Source organism: Cheilinus undulatus, linkage group 17 (assembly GCF_018320785.1).
Source record: "Cheilinus undulatus linkage group 17, ASM1832078v1, whole genome shotgun sequence".
Lineage (NCBI taxonomy): Eukaryota > Metazoa > Chordata > Actinopteri > Labriformes > Labridae > Cheilinus > Cheilinus undulatus.
The window spans coordinates 9,218,603-9,236,016 of NC_054881.1; the positions used below are offsets into that span (position 1 = coordinate 9,218,603).

Genomic DNA, 17,414 nt, shown 5'->3' on the forward strand with positions numbered 1-17,414 from the left:
CAAAAATGGGTGATAAGTGACAAAAAATGAGTTACAGGTGGCAAAAACGTCAAAAAGTGGCAAATCTGTAGCAAAAAAAGAGTGAAAAGTGACTTAAATGGGCAAAAAGCCACAAAAAGTTGGGAAAAATGGGCAAAAAACCGCAGAGTCGTGAAAATGGGAAAAAAAGTTGCATTTCATGGTAATAGGCGGCTCAAATGGGCAAAAAATTTAAAAAAAGGGAAAAAAATTGCAAAAAAGCATGATGTAAGTGGAAAAAATGAGCGAAAAGTGGCAAAAAGAAGTGGCAAAGATGGACTTAAAGTAGCAAAAATTGATTTAAAGTAGCAAAAAACTGACAAAAGAGGAAAAAAATGCAAAGAACGGCCATGAAAATAGACCAGAAATAAAGGCTGATAATTAAGTTTGACATTTAAAACCTACTGTATAAGTGTGGGAAAGAAACTGATTAATGTGACTTAAAATTGATCATTTTTGAGGTCAAAGTTTCCCTTTTTTAAGGATTCTTGGGGGAATAATGTTTGAAATTTAGACATAAAAGTGCCACATGTTGAGTAATACTGCTCTAACATCTCTCTGAACTCCATTTACCAAGCGTATCCTCTTCTTTACCCCTTATATTAACCTAAGATTAACCTCTCTTTCATGATTTTTGTAGTTGGAGATCCTGACCAACCTGGCCAATGAAGCCAACATCTCCACCATCCTGAGGGAATTTCAGGTTTGTTTTTGTTCCAATTCTTTACCAGTAACTAAAATACTTGCCAACACTAGTATCAACTCAAGGGTTTGTGTTTTGTGTTAAGTTTTCGAGATCCTCATTTCACTGTTTTCATCCTGTGTTGTTTTCAGACCTACGTGAAGAGCCAGGATAAGGCGTTTGCAGCAGCAACTATTCAGGCCATCGGCAGGTGTGCTACCAACATCTCAGAAGTGACGGACACGTGTCTCAATGGTCTGGTGCTCCTGCTTTCCAACAGAGATGGTAAGATACCTTAAAATAAATTACATTTAAATAGATGCAGTTGTTTTTATGTCCTTCTGTAGTGTTAGAGAGACATTGATGTGGGGTGTTGTTTTGAGAGCTTGGTGTATTGTCTTCATGCAGAGACGGTCGTGGCTGAGAGCGTGGTCGTGATCAAGAAGTTGCTTCAGACTCAGCCCACCCAGCACTGCGAGATCATCAAACACATGGCCAAGCTCTTCGACAACATAACTGTATGACTACTTTTTTTTGGTGTTTGTTTTTTATTATCAGTCAATATTGATTCATTCAGCAGCTAAGTTTGAAAGAAGACATGGGTCAGATTTAAGCCCAAGCTGTATGCTTTGTTGACTACAGCCTCTTTACCCAAACGCTAGGCCATCTACATCCAAATTTGTTAGTATTTTTGCTACCACCCTTTACTAACTCCTTCTTTTTTCTCTGATTTGTCACCTAAACCTACAGGTCCCCATGGCCCGAGCCAGCATCCTGTGGCTGATGGGGGAGTACTGTGAGAGGGTGCCCAAAATTGCACCTGATGTTCTCCGTAAGATGGCGAAGACTTTCACTGCAGAGGAAGACATTGTGAAGCTGCAGACGGTGAACCTGGCAGCCAAGCTTTACCTCACAAACTCCAAACAGGTAAGAAATGTTGCTACCGGGAGATTTGTGTTTAATATGAGAAAGATATCCTCTCTCTGCCTTTTTATACTTCTCTTGTGCAGGTAGTGAGCACTAGAAGGAATCTAAGTGCCCAGTTTAAATATACAGCTTTGATTGAGATGTCCTTAACCTAATGGAGTATCTCCCATCACAGTGTGGTGTCTACAGGCCTATTCGGTGAGATGGGGTGATTCTGGCCTCTGAGCTGGGTTTATGAGCCCAGAAATGGCCTCATTAAATGAGCACAATTACACTTTTGCTTCTCCTAATGTGCCAGTGGTGTTAGAGAAGGAGGAACTTTAGGGGCTATGCTTTAAAATCCAAACTTTACAGTTACTTTTTAATTGTTGCCCCCTTCAGATCCATTTTCTTTTCTCACAAAATGATGATTATCCTTGTCTACTGTCTGACATGCTCTCTCTCTGTCTCCATAGACCAAGCTGTTGACCCAGTACATCCTGAATCTTGGTAAATACGACCAAAACTACGACATTAGAGACCGAACTCGCTTCATACGACAGCTGATAGTTCCCAATGAGAAGAGCGGCGCCCTCAACAAATATGCTCGTCGCATCCTGTTGGCCCCTAAACCAGCCCCTGTACTCGAGTCTTCCTTCAAAGGTACTTCATAAGTGTCCAAAAACAACCCCTTTTTCTCATTTGAAACTTATTAAAGTATCTTTATAGACAAAGTGTTTAAGATTAGAAACCACCCCTCTCTGGTAATTCATCTATTTCTCATCCTTCGGCTCCATTTGAAGAAGTATGCAAAGTTGAATCAGGCCGTGGTTTTATTATTCAGCTGCGTCTGTCTCTCTGAAGGGCAGTTAGGTCAGACCCCTTTACCTTGGACTAATGAGATGGGTAAATAATTGAGCTAATGCTAACCTTTTTCAGACACTCACAGGGAGAAAAAATCTCCTTCATTTAGCTGTCTCTTCTCTCGCTCCCTCCTTGACAAAAGCTGCAGAAACAGCCTCCTGCAGCATTAAAATTCAGAGGCAGTTTGCACCTACTGGATGTTTATGGAGAGCGTTAACCATCCCTGTCATTCTTAATATTCACTCTTTTTTCTGATTTTGGTTAGCAAAGCACAGTTTCTAGAGCTTACCTCCCCAGGCACAGACACTGATTATTCTCCTGTGTGGGAGAGGAGAGTGAAAAGTGGTATTAAAAGCTTCTGAGATGAGGTACAGGATATGTAGAGCTTATATTCAAAGTGTCTAAATGTATACTGCCATATTAGTCACTGACTCATTCATTAACAAGGCTCTGACACATCCTGAAAAACCTTCAAAATAATTTTGCAGTCATGGAAAATGAGAGAAAAAGCTGGAAAATCTTGTGCTGCCATGGGAAAATAATTAAAAGTTTTCCAAATTTTTATATGAGATTTCTCCATAACCAATGACTTTGTCATCTAAAGGAGCTAAATTATGTTTAGGACTTATTTAATAGTGACTATTTATGGATTATAGTATTAGAGATTGTCTACACACTGTAAACACATTCAAGCTGCATCACATAGTTGAAACCTGCAGGCTGGATGAACTGGATTAAGATAAATAACTGCATGTATATCTAAATATTTCTTCTTCATATTTGTTGATGCCATTAATGGTGTATTTTAGCTACCTTACTTGCTTGTTATGGGTTCTGTAACACCACAGTTTCCCAGTTTGGAATCAATAAAGTACATCTAAGTTTCTTCATACCTAAACATCTACCTGCCTTTTTGCCTATGCTGCTACTGAGAACTCTAGATTTCCTGATTTGGCTCTTCATAACAAAAGCACTTGAAGTAACAACTGGCTTTGATTGTTAAAACCTTCTGGAAAAACATTTTGATAAGTGATGATTATAGAAATCAAGGCTGATGCTGAAAACGATGTTTAAGATGAAAGTTTACAGATGCCAATGTTTCTTTCATCACTTCTTTTAGTGTAAACCCCCCTCAAATTTCTCTCATGTTTGACCATGAAAACAGACCAGAGTTTGTCCAACAGGTGACTTCTTTTGCCAAATCACTTCACTGAATCAGCAGGTGGATGTGCTTAATATCAGCAATGAATTATTCGCAAAACAAAACACCTCTGATATCTGTTCGTGCCCACATGGCTGATGTTTGTCTTGTACACAAGAAGAGCTACATGTTATTAAAAGTGAAATAAGTTTTGAACCATAAATCTTAGCATCTTACTTTTTTTAGTCCCTGAAAGCCCTCTGTTTTGCCATTCTAATGACACTATCCACACATTTGTAGCTTTTATGGTAGCTTTTCTAGCAAGGCTGGAACTTGGGTACCTTTCTGGTGTCTTTTAATTTTAAATTCACAACAGTAACTCCAATACTAAATGCATTTTATCCACTTTTTAATCCATTTTAAATTGTTTCATATGCCAGCTTGGCATTAGCCAAAACATCACATGGTCTGTGACAACCAATGGCAGGCTGTTCTGTCGTCACATCGTGGTTTGCCAAACAGCGTATGTGCAAACACTTTGAAACTGAAGGAGACGGCCTAAGTAGCTCATAATGGAGAGAAAAAGAGACAGAGAGCCTGAGATGTGGCCCTCTGTGTGACTGCAGACATGTACTGCTTTGAATAATAGCTCATAATCAGCCGGTATAAAAAAAATCAAGTAATTTTCTTGTAAATATGTGAATATTTAGGAGACTTTTGTCACAGAATGATTATTGTTTCACTTTTTGGTCCCCAAGAGATGGGAGAACAAGATTGTGGAAAAACAAACCTTAGTCGTCCTTAATCTTTAATGTCTGTTTAGCCTTTTCTTTTGTCTTTATAGTCTTATAACTTTTTAAAATTCCAGTGACCTTGCTGCAGCACACATTTTCTTAAAGCCCAGGTTGACCTGAAAAAAAGGGACATTTAAAGCTCGACTGTACACCACAGAGTTGACGTTTAACAGGCTTTTTAAGACAATAAGTCCTGGCCAGACAGGATGGTTAAAGAATAGCTTAGGGCTCTGAGGGTTAAACTAATGCATCCCAAGTTTTTATCATCAAATTCATTAATTAAGCTTGAGTGTACAAACTTACAGTGTTTTTGACTGCTTTTTTTGTCCACAATCAAAGCCAGAGCTGGCCTTTTTGAATCATCTTTGGCTTAATAAAAGAGAGTTGTCAGTTAAATTGGTTGTGCTATACCCTCTGTGCCATTACACTGCCCCAACTGGTCAGATGTGTCTTGAATCAGTGTTGCACATGTTATGCACGGATGATGAGCTAATAGATGCAGTTAATGGAAGGCAGCTAGTAAATATTTCAACTTTGGATGACTCATCTGGGTAGTTTCTCTGTTGATGCAAATTTGTTGCAACAGCCCAAATCTGTTGAATATAGGGAGGTAGCAGTACATTCATTCCCAATGAAGCTGACTGTAATTAAAGTATGAGATTCATGAAATTCAGGTGGACTTTAAGCATGGCATTTAAAATTGTGTTTCACTTAAGTTTTTAAGGAAATGTTCTTGACTGTTTTTAAGATTATTTTCCATTGAACCAGCCAACCAACCTTATCAGAGTTATCTTTTCTCTGCCTTTAGATCGAGACCGTTTCCAGCTGGGCACCCTCTCTCACAGCCTGAACACTAAAGCCACAGGATATCAGGAGCTCTGTGACTGGCCTGAAGTGGCTCCGGACCAGTCAGTGAGGAACGTGGAGGTCATTGAGCCGGTAAGAAATCCACCTGCTTTAATAGCTATTCTTCTAACAGGCCAAAATCATCCACTTCTTAGGTGTTTATTTGTCTGGATTTTAAGAAAAGAAAAACTAAAGAGCTTTGTTTTTCAGTGAGGAATGTTATTGATTATTTTTTACTCTTGAGAACCAGCTCAAGCTTTATCATTATTACTCTGAGTCAGCTAATAAGATTTTGATAAATGATAAACAAAAATAAAGCAAGGAACAAGTTCAACAAACTAAGTTTTAAATATAGTGTTGATTTAAAAGAAAAGATAGTTTAAAATTCTGTTGTCCATGACAGAACTAATAACAGAAAAAAGTTTTAAGTCAGTCCACTGCATCTTATTAAAGGGATTACTGTTTACTCTTTGCTTTAAATGCTTGTCTCTTTCTCCAATTATTGAATGAAACTGGTAATTTTCTTCATGTTAAGCTCCAACAAAGCAAAAACTATCTGTCCACTGACACCTCGATTATGAATCCAAGATGTTTATTCACCTCTTTTTCATTCTCCAGATTAAAGAGTGGGCCCCAGTAGTCGGTAAGGCCAAGAAGGCCAAATCTGATAAGTTTTACTCAGACGAAGAGGAGGAGAAGGAAGAGGAAGGGTCTGAGAGCAGCGGGAGTGAAGACAGCAGCAGCAGTAGCAGCAGCAGTGAAGGTTTGTTTTTTGTTTAGTGCCAAGAGACCCAGAGCTTTATCCCAAAGGAGCAACCACCCCTGGTTAAGGTTCTTCCAGATGTTTTGCCTCTTCTTTTAAAGGCTTTTTCAGTTCTAAAAACAAGTGTTTAACAGAGGCTTATGTATCTCACTCTGAGTGTACTCAGCTGTCAAACTTTGTTGATTTGCAAGTACATGATTCGTGCATATTCCTTTGTGGATAAGATACTAAAATGGGGCAAATAGCGAGTGATAATTCTGCATAAATGCTGGTGCTATTTGTGGGAGTGATGCATTCTTTGTGGACCTTTTGAATAGGTTTTTGCTAGACAAAGAAGTGAACCCCATCAGGCTTTGGACTGATGTGCATGTTCTGTATGTTTTGTGTGTTTAGAGTCTGGCAGTGAGAGCGAGGAGGAAAGCAGCGAAGAGTCAGAAAAGACGTCCAGTGATTCTGGACAGAGCTCGAGTGGATCTGAAAAGAGCTCCAGTGAGTCCGATTCAGACCAAAAGAAGAAGAAAAAGACCAAGAAAACACCACAGAAGAAGAGCAAACCCGCTGCTGCTGAAAGGTAGAGTCAAACTCCTCCTGTCTGTCAGGCTGTGAAAGCATCATTTTTCTTCTCTGTGAGTTAGCCGGGTCCAGATGTTTCCTGCTTCTTTCTCTTCTTCTCCTCCTCGTTCAGCTAATTAGGCAGGTGTGAGTTTGTGAGAGGCTGCAGAGCTGCAGTCAACAACAAATGTGATCAGCGCTTTGCTGCTTCAATAAGCTCTAACTCCCATCTGTTCACTACTTCAGCTGTTTTTATCGTCTTCATGACAACCTACCTGCTGGCATGACACCTCCTTCTGTTCACTTGGAAATTGCTCCAGTCAAACTTCAGATGCTGTATTTTATCCTGGGCATTTGCCATGAAGGAACTGGAGTTTGTGGATTCTTTGTTTCTCTGTAAATAAAAGGAAGGACAAAGAAGCTAGGGCATCAGATGTGAGCAAGAACAGGAGGGATTCACTTGATCTCAATGGAATATCAGTTCTGTTCAAGACAGAGGGCTGGTTCAGAATTTTTCAAAAAGAATATGGGGTTTACTACATGACCTATATAAAGGTTAGAATACTTCCCTATTCTGAATTGTTGTCACAATGCCAAAACTTTAAACATCAATACGATCCTAGAAAAATCACACAGTATCATTACTTGTTTCCATAACAGGGCAACAAAAATTGTATTCCTAGCTACCTGATACTTACTGGTTTCTTGTTTTTATATTATAAAAACTTTGAGGCCAACTCCTGCGTAGCATCTTAATCACACTTGCCAATGTATTCATGTTATTTTGTCGGTATCCCTCCTCGACTCTCTGTTGTAAGAGACACCCAAAGGACTTAAGAATCAGTTGATCTGTAAATTTGAATGGGCCACTCCCTATTGCTTGTGGAAGCTTTTGGTCGATGTACGACTGAAGATCTGTAGATTTTTTTTCATGATCAAAAAGCAACAAAATATCAGCTTTTTGCAATGGCAATATATTACTTTTCCTAAGAGGTAATGTTGACTTTAAAAAAATCAAAGTTACACCTGCCTGTATTGAACATCTATCAAAATATAAACTTTTTTATTTATATCAGCACTGTCTTTACTTAAGCAATGCTACAGAAGTACATTAATTCATGCAGATCAAACAATATTTTTCAATAAAAGTGGTCAGAGCAGAAATGGCCTCTTTTGCTGGTTATTCAGTAAGCTCTCTAAAGTATGGAGGTTTTGGCTGCAACAGCAGGGTTTGGATCCTCCTCCTTTCTCAGCTTAACAAACAGACTGCAGGTAAACCCAGTACGCATTCATTGTAGCACCAACTCCTGCAATGCAAGTCAGTGGCACACTGGTGCCACATCATGATGAGAAGTTTCAACATCTCCCCCTAAATACGTGTGATATTATAGGCATGATATAGGTATGTGCTGATATCAACATTTCTGCTGATGTTTAAAACTGATATATGGGCTTAAACATCGGCCATATGTACTATACAGATAAGTTTGTGAAGTTTTAGGCAGGACCAGCAGACCTACAGTACTGTGCAGAACTTAAGGCATGTTTAGGCCAAAAAATGAGGCTGAAGTACAGCGTAGATGTGGCAAGTAAACTGCCTGAGGGCAAAATCAGGCAGGAAGGAGGACTGTCAACCTCGGCTGTGCTCTGGATGTCCTTGCATATTACCAGGGGCATGGGAAAATGATCTGTTGGAAAAATTAAGTCCACACCGTAAGAACCAAGTAAAACCTTCAACTTATTAGCAACATAGTGAATGTGCTCTTTAAAAGACAATGAAAGTTTTAATTGAGTGAAAACCCTTTAAAAGACGCTACGAGCTCAATTTCTTGACCATCTTCTGTGAAAATTTTCTCGGTGTTCCTTTTGTTGCTCTTGAAGTAGCAAGCAACATGAGTTTAGTTTTATCTACATTTAGAACTAGTTGCAGCTGGCTAAGCTGATCTTGGAGTAAATCAAAGGCATGCTGATGATGTACAAAAGCTTTAGCAGGCGTAGGTGCGATGCAGTAAATAACTGTATCATCAGCATAAAAGTGAAAATAAGCATTTGGAACATTCTGTCCAAGGCAATAGATGTTAATATTAAATAAGAGTGGCCCCAAAACTGAACCTTGAGGTACCCCTGTGTGGATTTGTATTACCTCTGATGTAACACCCTCTTACTGTACAGCCTGGGTTCTGCCTGTAAGATAGTTTGCAAACCACATGACAGCATGCTCTGAGAACCCAATAGCTTTTAGACGATTTAATAGGATACTGTGATTCCCAGTTGCTGTCAGAAGTTGACTCCCAAATTTTTTTTTTAAAGTTGTATTTTACATGATAAAACCTGGTGATTGACACCACAAAGCAAGTAGTAGTCATAGACTTCTATGCAAGTCCTTTTTTTAAGCTAGTTTACTTTTATCATGCACAGTTAATTATGTAAAAATGATCAACAGATCTTTTTTAGAAGAAGGAAAACCCAAGATAGCCAAATTTCAGCGCCCGTATTTGAGTCCTAATCTAAAGGAAAAATAACCCTGTATATCTTTGTGGAAGCACTGTACAAACCTGTTTCACTGTGAATACACCTTCCCTCTCTCTTCTGTCTCTATTTGTCTCTCTCTAACACGTGCACACACAGCCGAGGCTGGCAGAGCTGCTAGAATATCGTTAGTGTGAGTCCCATTAACAATCTAATCAAGGAGAATTTTCCTCCTGTAGCGTAACCCACATTTACATGGCTAATGGATAATGACTTTTGATTGGTCATTTAGCAGCCTGGTGTTACCAATGAATGAGATTTGAGTCATTACTACTGAATATGCTCACACACTCTCTCTAACACACCGGCACATTTAGTTTCTTATGCACTCTCCTTCATTGGCTCACGGACACACACGCTCACAGAACGTACCTGATTTCTGTGTGTGACAGGCCGCCTGCTGACCCTGTTCTCTCCATTAGAGAGAATAATTAGAGCAACTCACCCCAGTGCTCAAACACACATACACACAGTAATTAGAGCAGCTCACCCCAGTGCTTCCACAACAAACACAGCATAATGCCCTCATTATGGCCCAGTCATTTCAGGCAGCGCCTAATCAGGCCCACAGTGATTTATATCACTTTTTCCTGTTCGCAGCAAATGAAATCTGTAGGCCAAATTAATACTGGCTTTTCATCATCGCCCAAGTTAAAAAGCCAGTTACCGTCACAATTCCCCTCATTAATTTAACGGCTGAAAATCCCAGGCAGGCGGAGTAAACACTCATTATCAGGACAAATTGAAGAGGGACAGAGCGAGTGGAGGAGAGAGGAGAAAGATGGAAGAAATCTTTTTTTTTGACTCAATGCAATGTTGAATTAATTTCACAAACAAAAACAGATTGATTGGTGTTGTTTTGACTGGGCCGAGCGAAAGCTTTCAGTGAGGATGGGAAATTAGAGATTCACTTTGCTCGAGTAGAAATAAATCAGGCTCTTTCTTATTTGTCATTCCTAATTCGTAAGAATCTTTTATTTTAAGATTGAATTGAATTTTGTTTTTTATTTTCAGAACCAAATTCAGTCGAGTCCAAAAAGAGACCTATTGCTGCTACTTTTATGTCCATGCTGGACCTTTGTTATGGTCTTCTTTGAGTTTTCATGCTCAGGACATTAAGTCGTATAGTTCACGGAAAAAAACTCAGAATTTCAGAGTTTAAAAATCATAAATAAATAAAGACAAAACTTGAAATTTCCAAGTTTAGAAAGTCTTAAATGTTGACATTAGGTACTCAAAAACTTCAGATTTTTAAGATCATAAATGTTTGATATGTACGATTTAGGGTCTGGGAGGCAATGACATGATAATAATCGTCATGACAACACACACGAGAATTATTCAGACAAATAATCGTTTGCAACAAGACTCCACTCGCGACACGCAAGTGGCATGGATCAGGCTTAAAATCCTGTAGTGTGGGCCTGCCTTAATTGCTTGTTTTTCAAATTATTAAAGTGTCTACTGTCTAGGTTAAAAGACTGCATATGTTGTAAAATCAACAAGTAATTGCATTTCAGTACCAATCAAAATCAGTATGATTATGATTTTTGCTGTAGTTGAGCAGCCCTATGTGAATCCACTTTTTTCTGTCAAGTTTGATGCTTCCTACCATCACTTGTGCCATGTTCTAAGGACTGACAGTGCTAAGCGGAGTGCATCTCTTTTTGTAGAAATTCATCAGCTGACATTTTTTTGTAATTCACTTTTTATTGCCTTTTAGAACATTAACAGCAATGAAAAAATTACAAATAATAAGAGAAAACAAAACTAAATAGTAAACTAATTCATCACCTCTCAACTGTTCACATATTGGCAATGTCTTCCACTTTAACTGTCATCATAATCTCATATCAGATTTGGCTTTGGAACCTTTATCACAAAGGTGTCTTGACTTACATTACATTCACGTACATTACATACCTATCAGTTGACATTTTCAACAGTATAAGAGCAAGTACATCAGCCGATGTCCCACTGCAGATTAATTTCTCCATAAAAATCTTGATGACTACATTAATAATTGTATCAAGCAAATGTGCAGCTGTACCTTGCATACATATATTTTGTTACCTGCTCTGAATCAACCTTTTAGGAAGACTTTGCTGTTTTTGTGTGTTTCAGTGACAGTGATGAAAACGGTAATGGACCTGTCCCCCAGGCAAGCAGTTCGTCAGCTGAAAGCTCATCCAGCTCAGAGTCAGACTCTGAAGAAGACTCGGACTCAGACCCTGTCACACCACAGAAGAAGAAGAGTGAAGCCAAGGCAAAGCCCAAGGTGACTTTATGATTTGGTTTATGTAGTGAGTTACTTTTGATCTGAGGTTAGAAACTGTTTAGCTGAGCTTCAGACTATTATTACGACCAAATCTTAATGGTACGGTCTGCTGATCAGTCATGTGACTTATCTGGCAGCTCACTATCACAATATTGTGTAAAGATGTCATGGTCTCTTTATTTATTTACCTTAACTATTCATTTAATGTCATTTTAACTTAGCTTTTAACAAGCTGTTCTGTTTGTGTTAACTGTAAATTAAATGTTAAATTTCAAGTTGCAAAACTGAGCAACAACAGTTGCATTTTTAACTTTAACATCAGCTTTTATGACAGCTTATTCTACCTTTAACTACTTTTGAGTCATCAAAATGTCTGATATGACTGCAAACAGAATAATAGATGAACTCCAAGTATTATCACAATCACCCAGAGAGCTTTTGCCCCACACAAATCATATTTAGTTTTCTTGAATATGATTTTCTCCCCATGTTTGCTTCTCCTCTTCAGCCTCTTCATTTCCTCCTTTTACAGGTCTACCATCTTCCCCTACCTGTTACAGCCATCCCATTATCCCTCGCTTCCCTTCCTCTCCCTCTCTGCTCTATGAAATTCTCATTTCATACAGTTTGTCATTTGGACACGGCCTATGAATTATGCATCTTTCTCTCCCTTTCTCCTCTTCTTACTCATGCAGATTTCCGCTCGCTAACAAGGTTTCCATCTCTATTACAAACACCTGAAGATTTGATAAGACACGGCCTCTAACTTTATTGTTTGTTTTCACTCTCGTTCCCCACTCCGTCTTCTCGTCCTGCGTGTTTGTCTCCTGTCTGCTTAGCTTGGAGTGGAATTTTATGGTTCTTTATGTGACGTGTGTGGAGTCATGGTTGTGAAGGAGGGTGTGGAGAAAGGGCGATAAAAGTGCTCGTTATTTAAATGTGTTTTATTGGGCCTGTTGAAGTGCGAGTTACCAGGTTGTGTTGTAATTCCCACTAGTCAACACTTGACATCCTTTATTGTGTAGTTGCTGTGGCCGAACAGTTATCATGAATTGTCTTTGAATGTTCTGCAAACTTTGCCCACAAATGATGAGTATCTGAATTTTGATGTAATTTCAGCAAGGACAACAGAGGCAAATTGAACCATTTTACCACTTTATTGCAAAAAAATTGTAGTTTTTTTTAACGTCTTTTTTCCCACCTGGTCTTTGCCTTCATGTGTCATCGTGTTGCTGTTTGTTTGTTCTTTCAGGTGGAGGTGAGATCGAAGAAGGAAGTCTCTTTACTGGATCTAGATGACTGTAAGTTGTGTCTTCTGCCTTTAAATTCCCAGCCCCCCTTTGGTCTCTCAGTCTGTTTTAACTCATTTTTGTTTGTTGGATTACAAATTCTGTTCACAAAACTCACACTTTCTAGCATTATTAGTCTCCAAAAACCCCTGGTACCAACTTTATTCTTTCTGCCAAACTACAAACAGAGAAAGTTAGCAAATTCCTCAACTAAGATTTTTCTCTCTGGAGCTGAAACAACAAACTAAAGTTAACTTATAGGGTTTTATTTGTGAAGTGGCCACAATATAGCCCCAAATACTCCTCCAAATGAATGTCAGTATTGTTTTGTGTCAGCTAGATGTGTGAAAAGGCAATTTATAACGTTCACCACATGAACTTTAAAAGTAAAGGGAAGGTCCTGCTGTCCAAATTAAGCGCTCAGAGAAAAATGCATGACCCAACAGCCACAAATTTTAACAGTCTCTGCGTTGCCTTTGTTATGGCTGTTATTCATTGTTAAGCAATTGAGAAAATGGGAAAAAGTGGTCTAAAGTTTCCTTATCCCTGTCTTCTTCCTGACACTGTCACTAAAAAAAAATCTGTCTCTGTGTTTGACCAACTCCAGCTGGACAAATACATTTATCACTTGCCAAATATGAGCCTATTACAGCTGTACTTGTCACAAATAGATGTTTTCTGTTAATATTGATTTTATACTATTTTATAACAAGGCATAATAGAGAACACAACACTTTTTAAGATTCATCCATGGAACCGTTTGGCGATTATCATCTATCGCCATCTGATGAACAATAAATGCCTAAGAACAGATTATTCAGATGAAGCCAGAGGTTTACATTAGATTACTCCAAAGCAAAATTTCCTCTCCTGTGTGGCCTTTACATCTGTAAAAAAAAAAAAAGTCATCATTTCTGTGTCTCCAACATCCTGTAGAAGCACTGTTCACCTTTTCAGTCTCAGTTGATTGTCATTTTTACAGACGCTACATTTGTAATAGCTTTTTAAAAATGTTTTTTGAGGCTTTAATGCCTTTTATTGGATGATTATACTGTGTCAATGTTAACGGTTGTAAAAAGTCATGGGTAATTAACACCTTAGGCCACAGGTGTCAAACTCAAGGCCCGGGGGACAAATCCGGCCTGTGGAACAGTTAAATCTGGCCCGCAAGATGATCTCATATTTCTGTTTTAACTGGCCCATCAGTATGAGGTCTGCAGATTTCCTCAAGTATAGAAATGTGAACTTATCCTTAATGATTTAAGATATCCTTGTTAAGTCATAAAATATGAAAAAGTAAGGAGTAAAAATATTTAGATAAGAAGTCAGGAATGTGGGAAAAGAAATTAATTGTTTTTTAATTTCACATTTTCAACTCAGCATCTCACAATTAGGACTCAAACTTAGGATTTTGACTTTTAACTTCATACTTTGAGCTTCTCATATAATATTTTAAGCTTTAAGATTCATAATTCTAATTTTTAAGTGATATTTTGACCTTTATTAACCATTTATTTTGTATTTTATATCATATTTTTAACACCAAACTTTGACTTCATAATTCCATAGTTTTAACCTTTTAGACTCACAATTTAAAATTTTGAATAATATTTTGACTTTTAATTTCATGATTACAAATTTAATTTCATATTTTGACCTTTTACACTCATGATTTTGACTTTCTTTCTAATATATTTGCCATTAAAAAACATTATTTTTCAATTTCAGTTTCATGTTTTGACCTTTTTGAACTAATAAATTTACTTTTTTCAGATTGTGAGCCTTTAAACTTACCTTTTTAACTTTTTAAATATCAAAACTGTTCATCATTAGTGCTTATTTATTAATTTATTTTTTTCATATTTTATTACTGGTGAAACAAGGTTGACAGTTTATGGTTAAAAAGGTGACACTGTTAGGCCCTCAGGTTAGCCCTGAATTCAGAATCCGGCCCCTGCTATGATTAAGTTTGACACCCCTGCCTTAGGCAGTGCTATACTTGTATCTCAAGCTCAATACATACATTTCTTCATAAATGCATCATAATTATTATTTTTGGACACCCTGTCTTTGATCCAGGTTTGGAATAATAAGTGAGTATTGTTTAAGTATAAGGCTTCGCGATCTCAGCACCCACTGGCAATCCCCAGGTAGTACCGTATACCCGGTAAAATTTGGGGAGGGTATGACAATATTAAGAAATGGATACCGCCCAATCCTGGTCTAAATAATCCCATGTCAATCTGACTCAACCTGCCTGGCTTCAGCTGTACACTTTAGCGACTGTAGTTGAGTAACAACAAATTAAAAATGGTACCCGGTACCTGATAGCTGCTGTAGGGCCTTCAAAAATTTGTAGAACTTGAAATTAATTGGCAACATGTGTAACGCGATATTATGTCTGCTTTTTCTGTTGCATTGACGTTCCAAGAAAAATAATCATTGTGGCTTTTTTAGTCTTTGAAACAGCAAAAGACACTGGTAATGACAGCAGTACATGCTTCTTTCTTCAAAGAGCCTTTAACAATCTCAACATACATGCTTTTAATTTTGTGTCTTTTCTCCTTTAGTCTCTCCTGCACCCACAAACGCACCAAAATCTTCAGTCGTCTCTTCAAGCTTGCTCTCAGACCTTGAAGGTCTCTCTCTCTCCAATGTCGCCTCCACCATGCAGGTGAGTTGTCCACTTGGAGTGTTTCCACACATAATTTGGGCCAAGCAGGTTTATTTACAGCCACCCAAGTTTATTTACCTCATCAACATCTGCACTAATGAAACATCCTTGCACATTCCCTCTGTAAATGTACCAGTTACAGTGCAGTATCTCATGATTAAAAAAAAAACCCTACACTGAAGCATCATGGGTCATCATTATTGAGCCATCACTCACACATTTCACCTGCTAGGATTGTTGGATATCAGTTGAAACATTTCAGAAAGCAGTGATGAGCGTGATTAAACAACGTGCTGCTGATGAAAACAGAAACAAACGAATTGAACGTACAGAATAAGGCAGAGTGATGGCCATCCCTGCTCCCCATGTTAAGCATGGCTCTATGGGAAATAGTGGCTTCTGTGGCTGTTTGTGTTAGAAACACATACAGGATGACATTTCCTCCATCAGTGCATGTTGGGAGTCGATTGTTCCTGTGAGTGTGACACTGACAGAACAGCAGAGCAGAGTATGAGATGGTGAAATGAGCCTCTCTCCCTTGTGGAACATTTCTGCCTCAGACGCCAACTATTGACCTTTTCTGCCTTCTTATATTTATAGCCGCTCAGGACGATACCGCTGCTCTCCCTGTTTCCTCTACCTCTTATAGTCTGTCTCTCTCCCCCTCGCTGTCTTTTGCTCTTCCACACCCTTGAACTCTATTTCTGTGTCTCATCTAGAAGTCCAGCCGCTCCGTTTCTCTCTCTCTCTTATCCCTCTCCTCCTCTCTGTCACCTTCCATCTCTCTCTGTCAGATGTTGTGTCCCTTGTGTCTCAGTGTTGTGTATATCTGATGGTTGACCTTTCCTAGTGTGACGGCTCCTTTCTCTCCGCGGTGTCTGAGCAGCTCCTCATGTCTGTGTACTTTGTATCTTGTCTTTCTCCCCCCCTGGGAGGAAAATGTCCAGATCATTCTTTGTGCTGTAGCTGTGTCTATTTTGTGTCTGTGATAACTGCTGCTGGAAGATGTGACATCAGAATTTCTCTCTTTCTGTTGTGATGTATTCATCTTTCATTTTCTTTCATGTTCACTGTACACTGTCCACTTTGCATCCATGAAATATTCATTTCTGCTCTTTTGATGTCAGTTTTCACTTGTAAATAGTATGCTAACCACAGACTGTAAAAATAATTTGACAAAGCCTGTGTGACGTCAGCCATTTGATTACAATAGGCGCACTCAAACAGCTTTTGAAGCCAATCCGTGGCGACTTTCATATTGAAATCGTTGTCTCAACTGCAGACACCGAGCTCAACCCTTCTGTCAGCTAAGCTATCACTAAAGCTAGCCTTCTGGTAGTAGCATCTGCCAATCAAGCTTTCTGTCAATCAAATGAGATGCACCAATCAGTGCGCAGTGAGGTTTTTCTTAAATGTAATCGAAACGATTGTGGTACAACAAAAATCACCTCATGTACAGTGTGCTCATGAAGACATTAGCTAACTAGCTTTTTTGAACCAGGCTGTAAACCAGTTTATTTCTACTGTAAAAAAAAAAAAAACAGCTTTTTAACATGTGTTGTGTACATGACTTCTGGTGTTTCTGCAGCCAGCCTCAAGTGGACACTCGCCGTTTTGCAATTTTTTGCACTTCCACATTGACTACATTTTTCAGGACCAAGGTTGCCACTTGATGCCAACTAGGGCTTTTATTTTGAAGGCCAAGAAAACAGAAATGTGGAGCTCTCAGATGACTACAGCACAAAGAATGGCTGACGTGTTTTGGCATGCAGCCTTCATCAGGGTTATCCATTTACACACAGGGATACATTTACCCCTGGCGCAAAGACAACAACACAAACCCAGAAAGCCCCACCTGAGGACACACACTCAAGAGGATGACCCTGATGAAGCTACATGCCGAAACATGTCAGTCCAATAAAGTTGTTCTCTTAACTACAAGTGTTGCTGGAGATTTCTGTTCTCTGTAGTAGATAGTGCCAAGAAATAAAAAAAAATCAAAGGGATCAAAGGAAAGTCTTCACAAAGGATCCCAGCCAGCATCTTTGGCCATCAGTCAGCATCCATACCTTACAAGA

At 38.7% G+C, this 17,414-nt stretch overlaps 1 protein-coding gene across 2 annotated transcripts in view; it reads left to right on the forward strand.

Annotated features, from left to right (window-relative positions):
- The window catches only part of ap3b1a (adaptor related protein complex 3 subunit beta 1a), a 91,485-nt gene that overhangs the window by 37,267 nt on the left and 36,804 nt on the right, over positions 1–17,414 (forward strand). For both annotated transcript variants that reach the window (XM_041810989.1, XM_041810988.1), the window contains exons 12-22: positions 659–721; positions 853–985; positions 1,109–1,218; positions 1,451–1,627; positions 2,083–2,269; positions 5,214–5,344; positions 5,870–6,014; positions 6,408–6,585; positions 11,220–11,373; positions 12,626–12,674; positions 15,233–15,336. In XM_041810989.1, the coding sequence (XP_041666923.1) occupies positions 659–721; positions 853–985; positions 1,109–1,218; positions 1,451–1,627; positions 2,083–2,269; positions 5,214–5,344; positions 5,870–6,014; positions 6,408–6,585; positions 11,220–11,373; positions 12,626–12,674; positions 15,233–15,336 (1,431 nt within the window). The remainder of the gene's footprint in view (positions 1–658; positions 722–852; positions 986–1,108; positions 1,219–1,450; positions 1,628–2,082; positions 2,270–5,213; positions 5,345–5,869; positions 6,015–6,407; positions 6,586–11,219; positions 11,374–12,625; positions 12,675–15,232; positions 15,337–17,414) is intronic.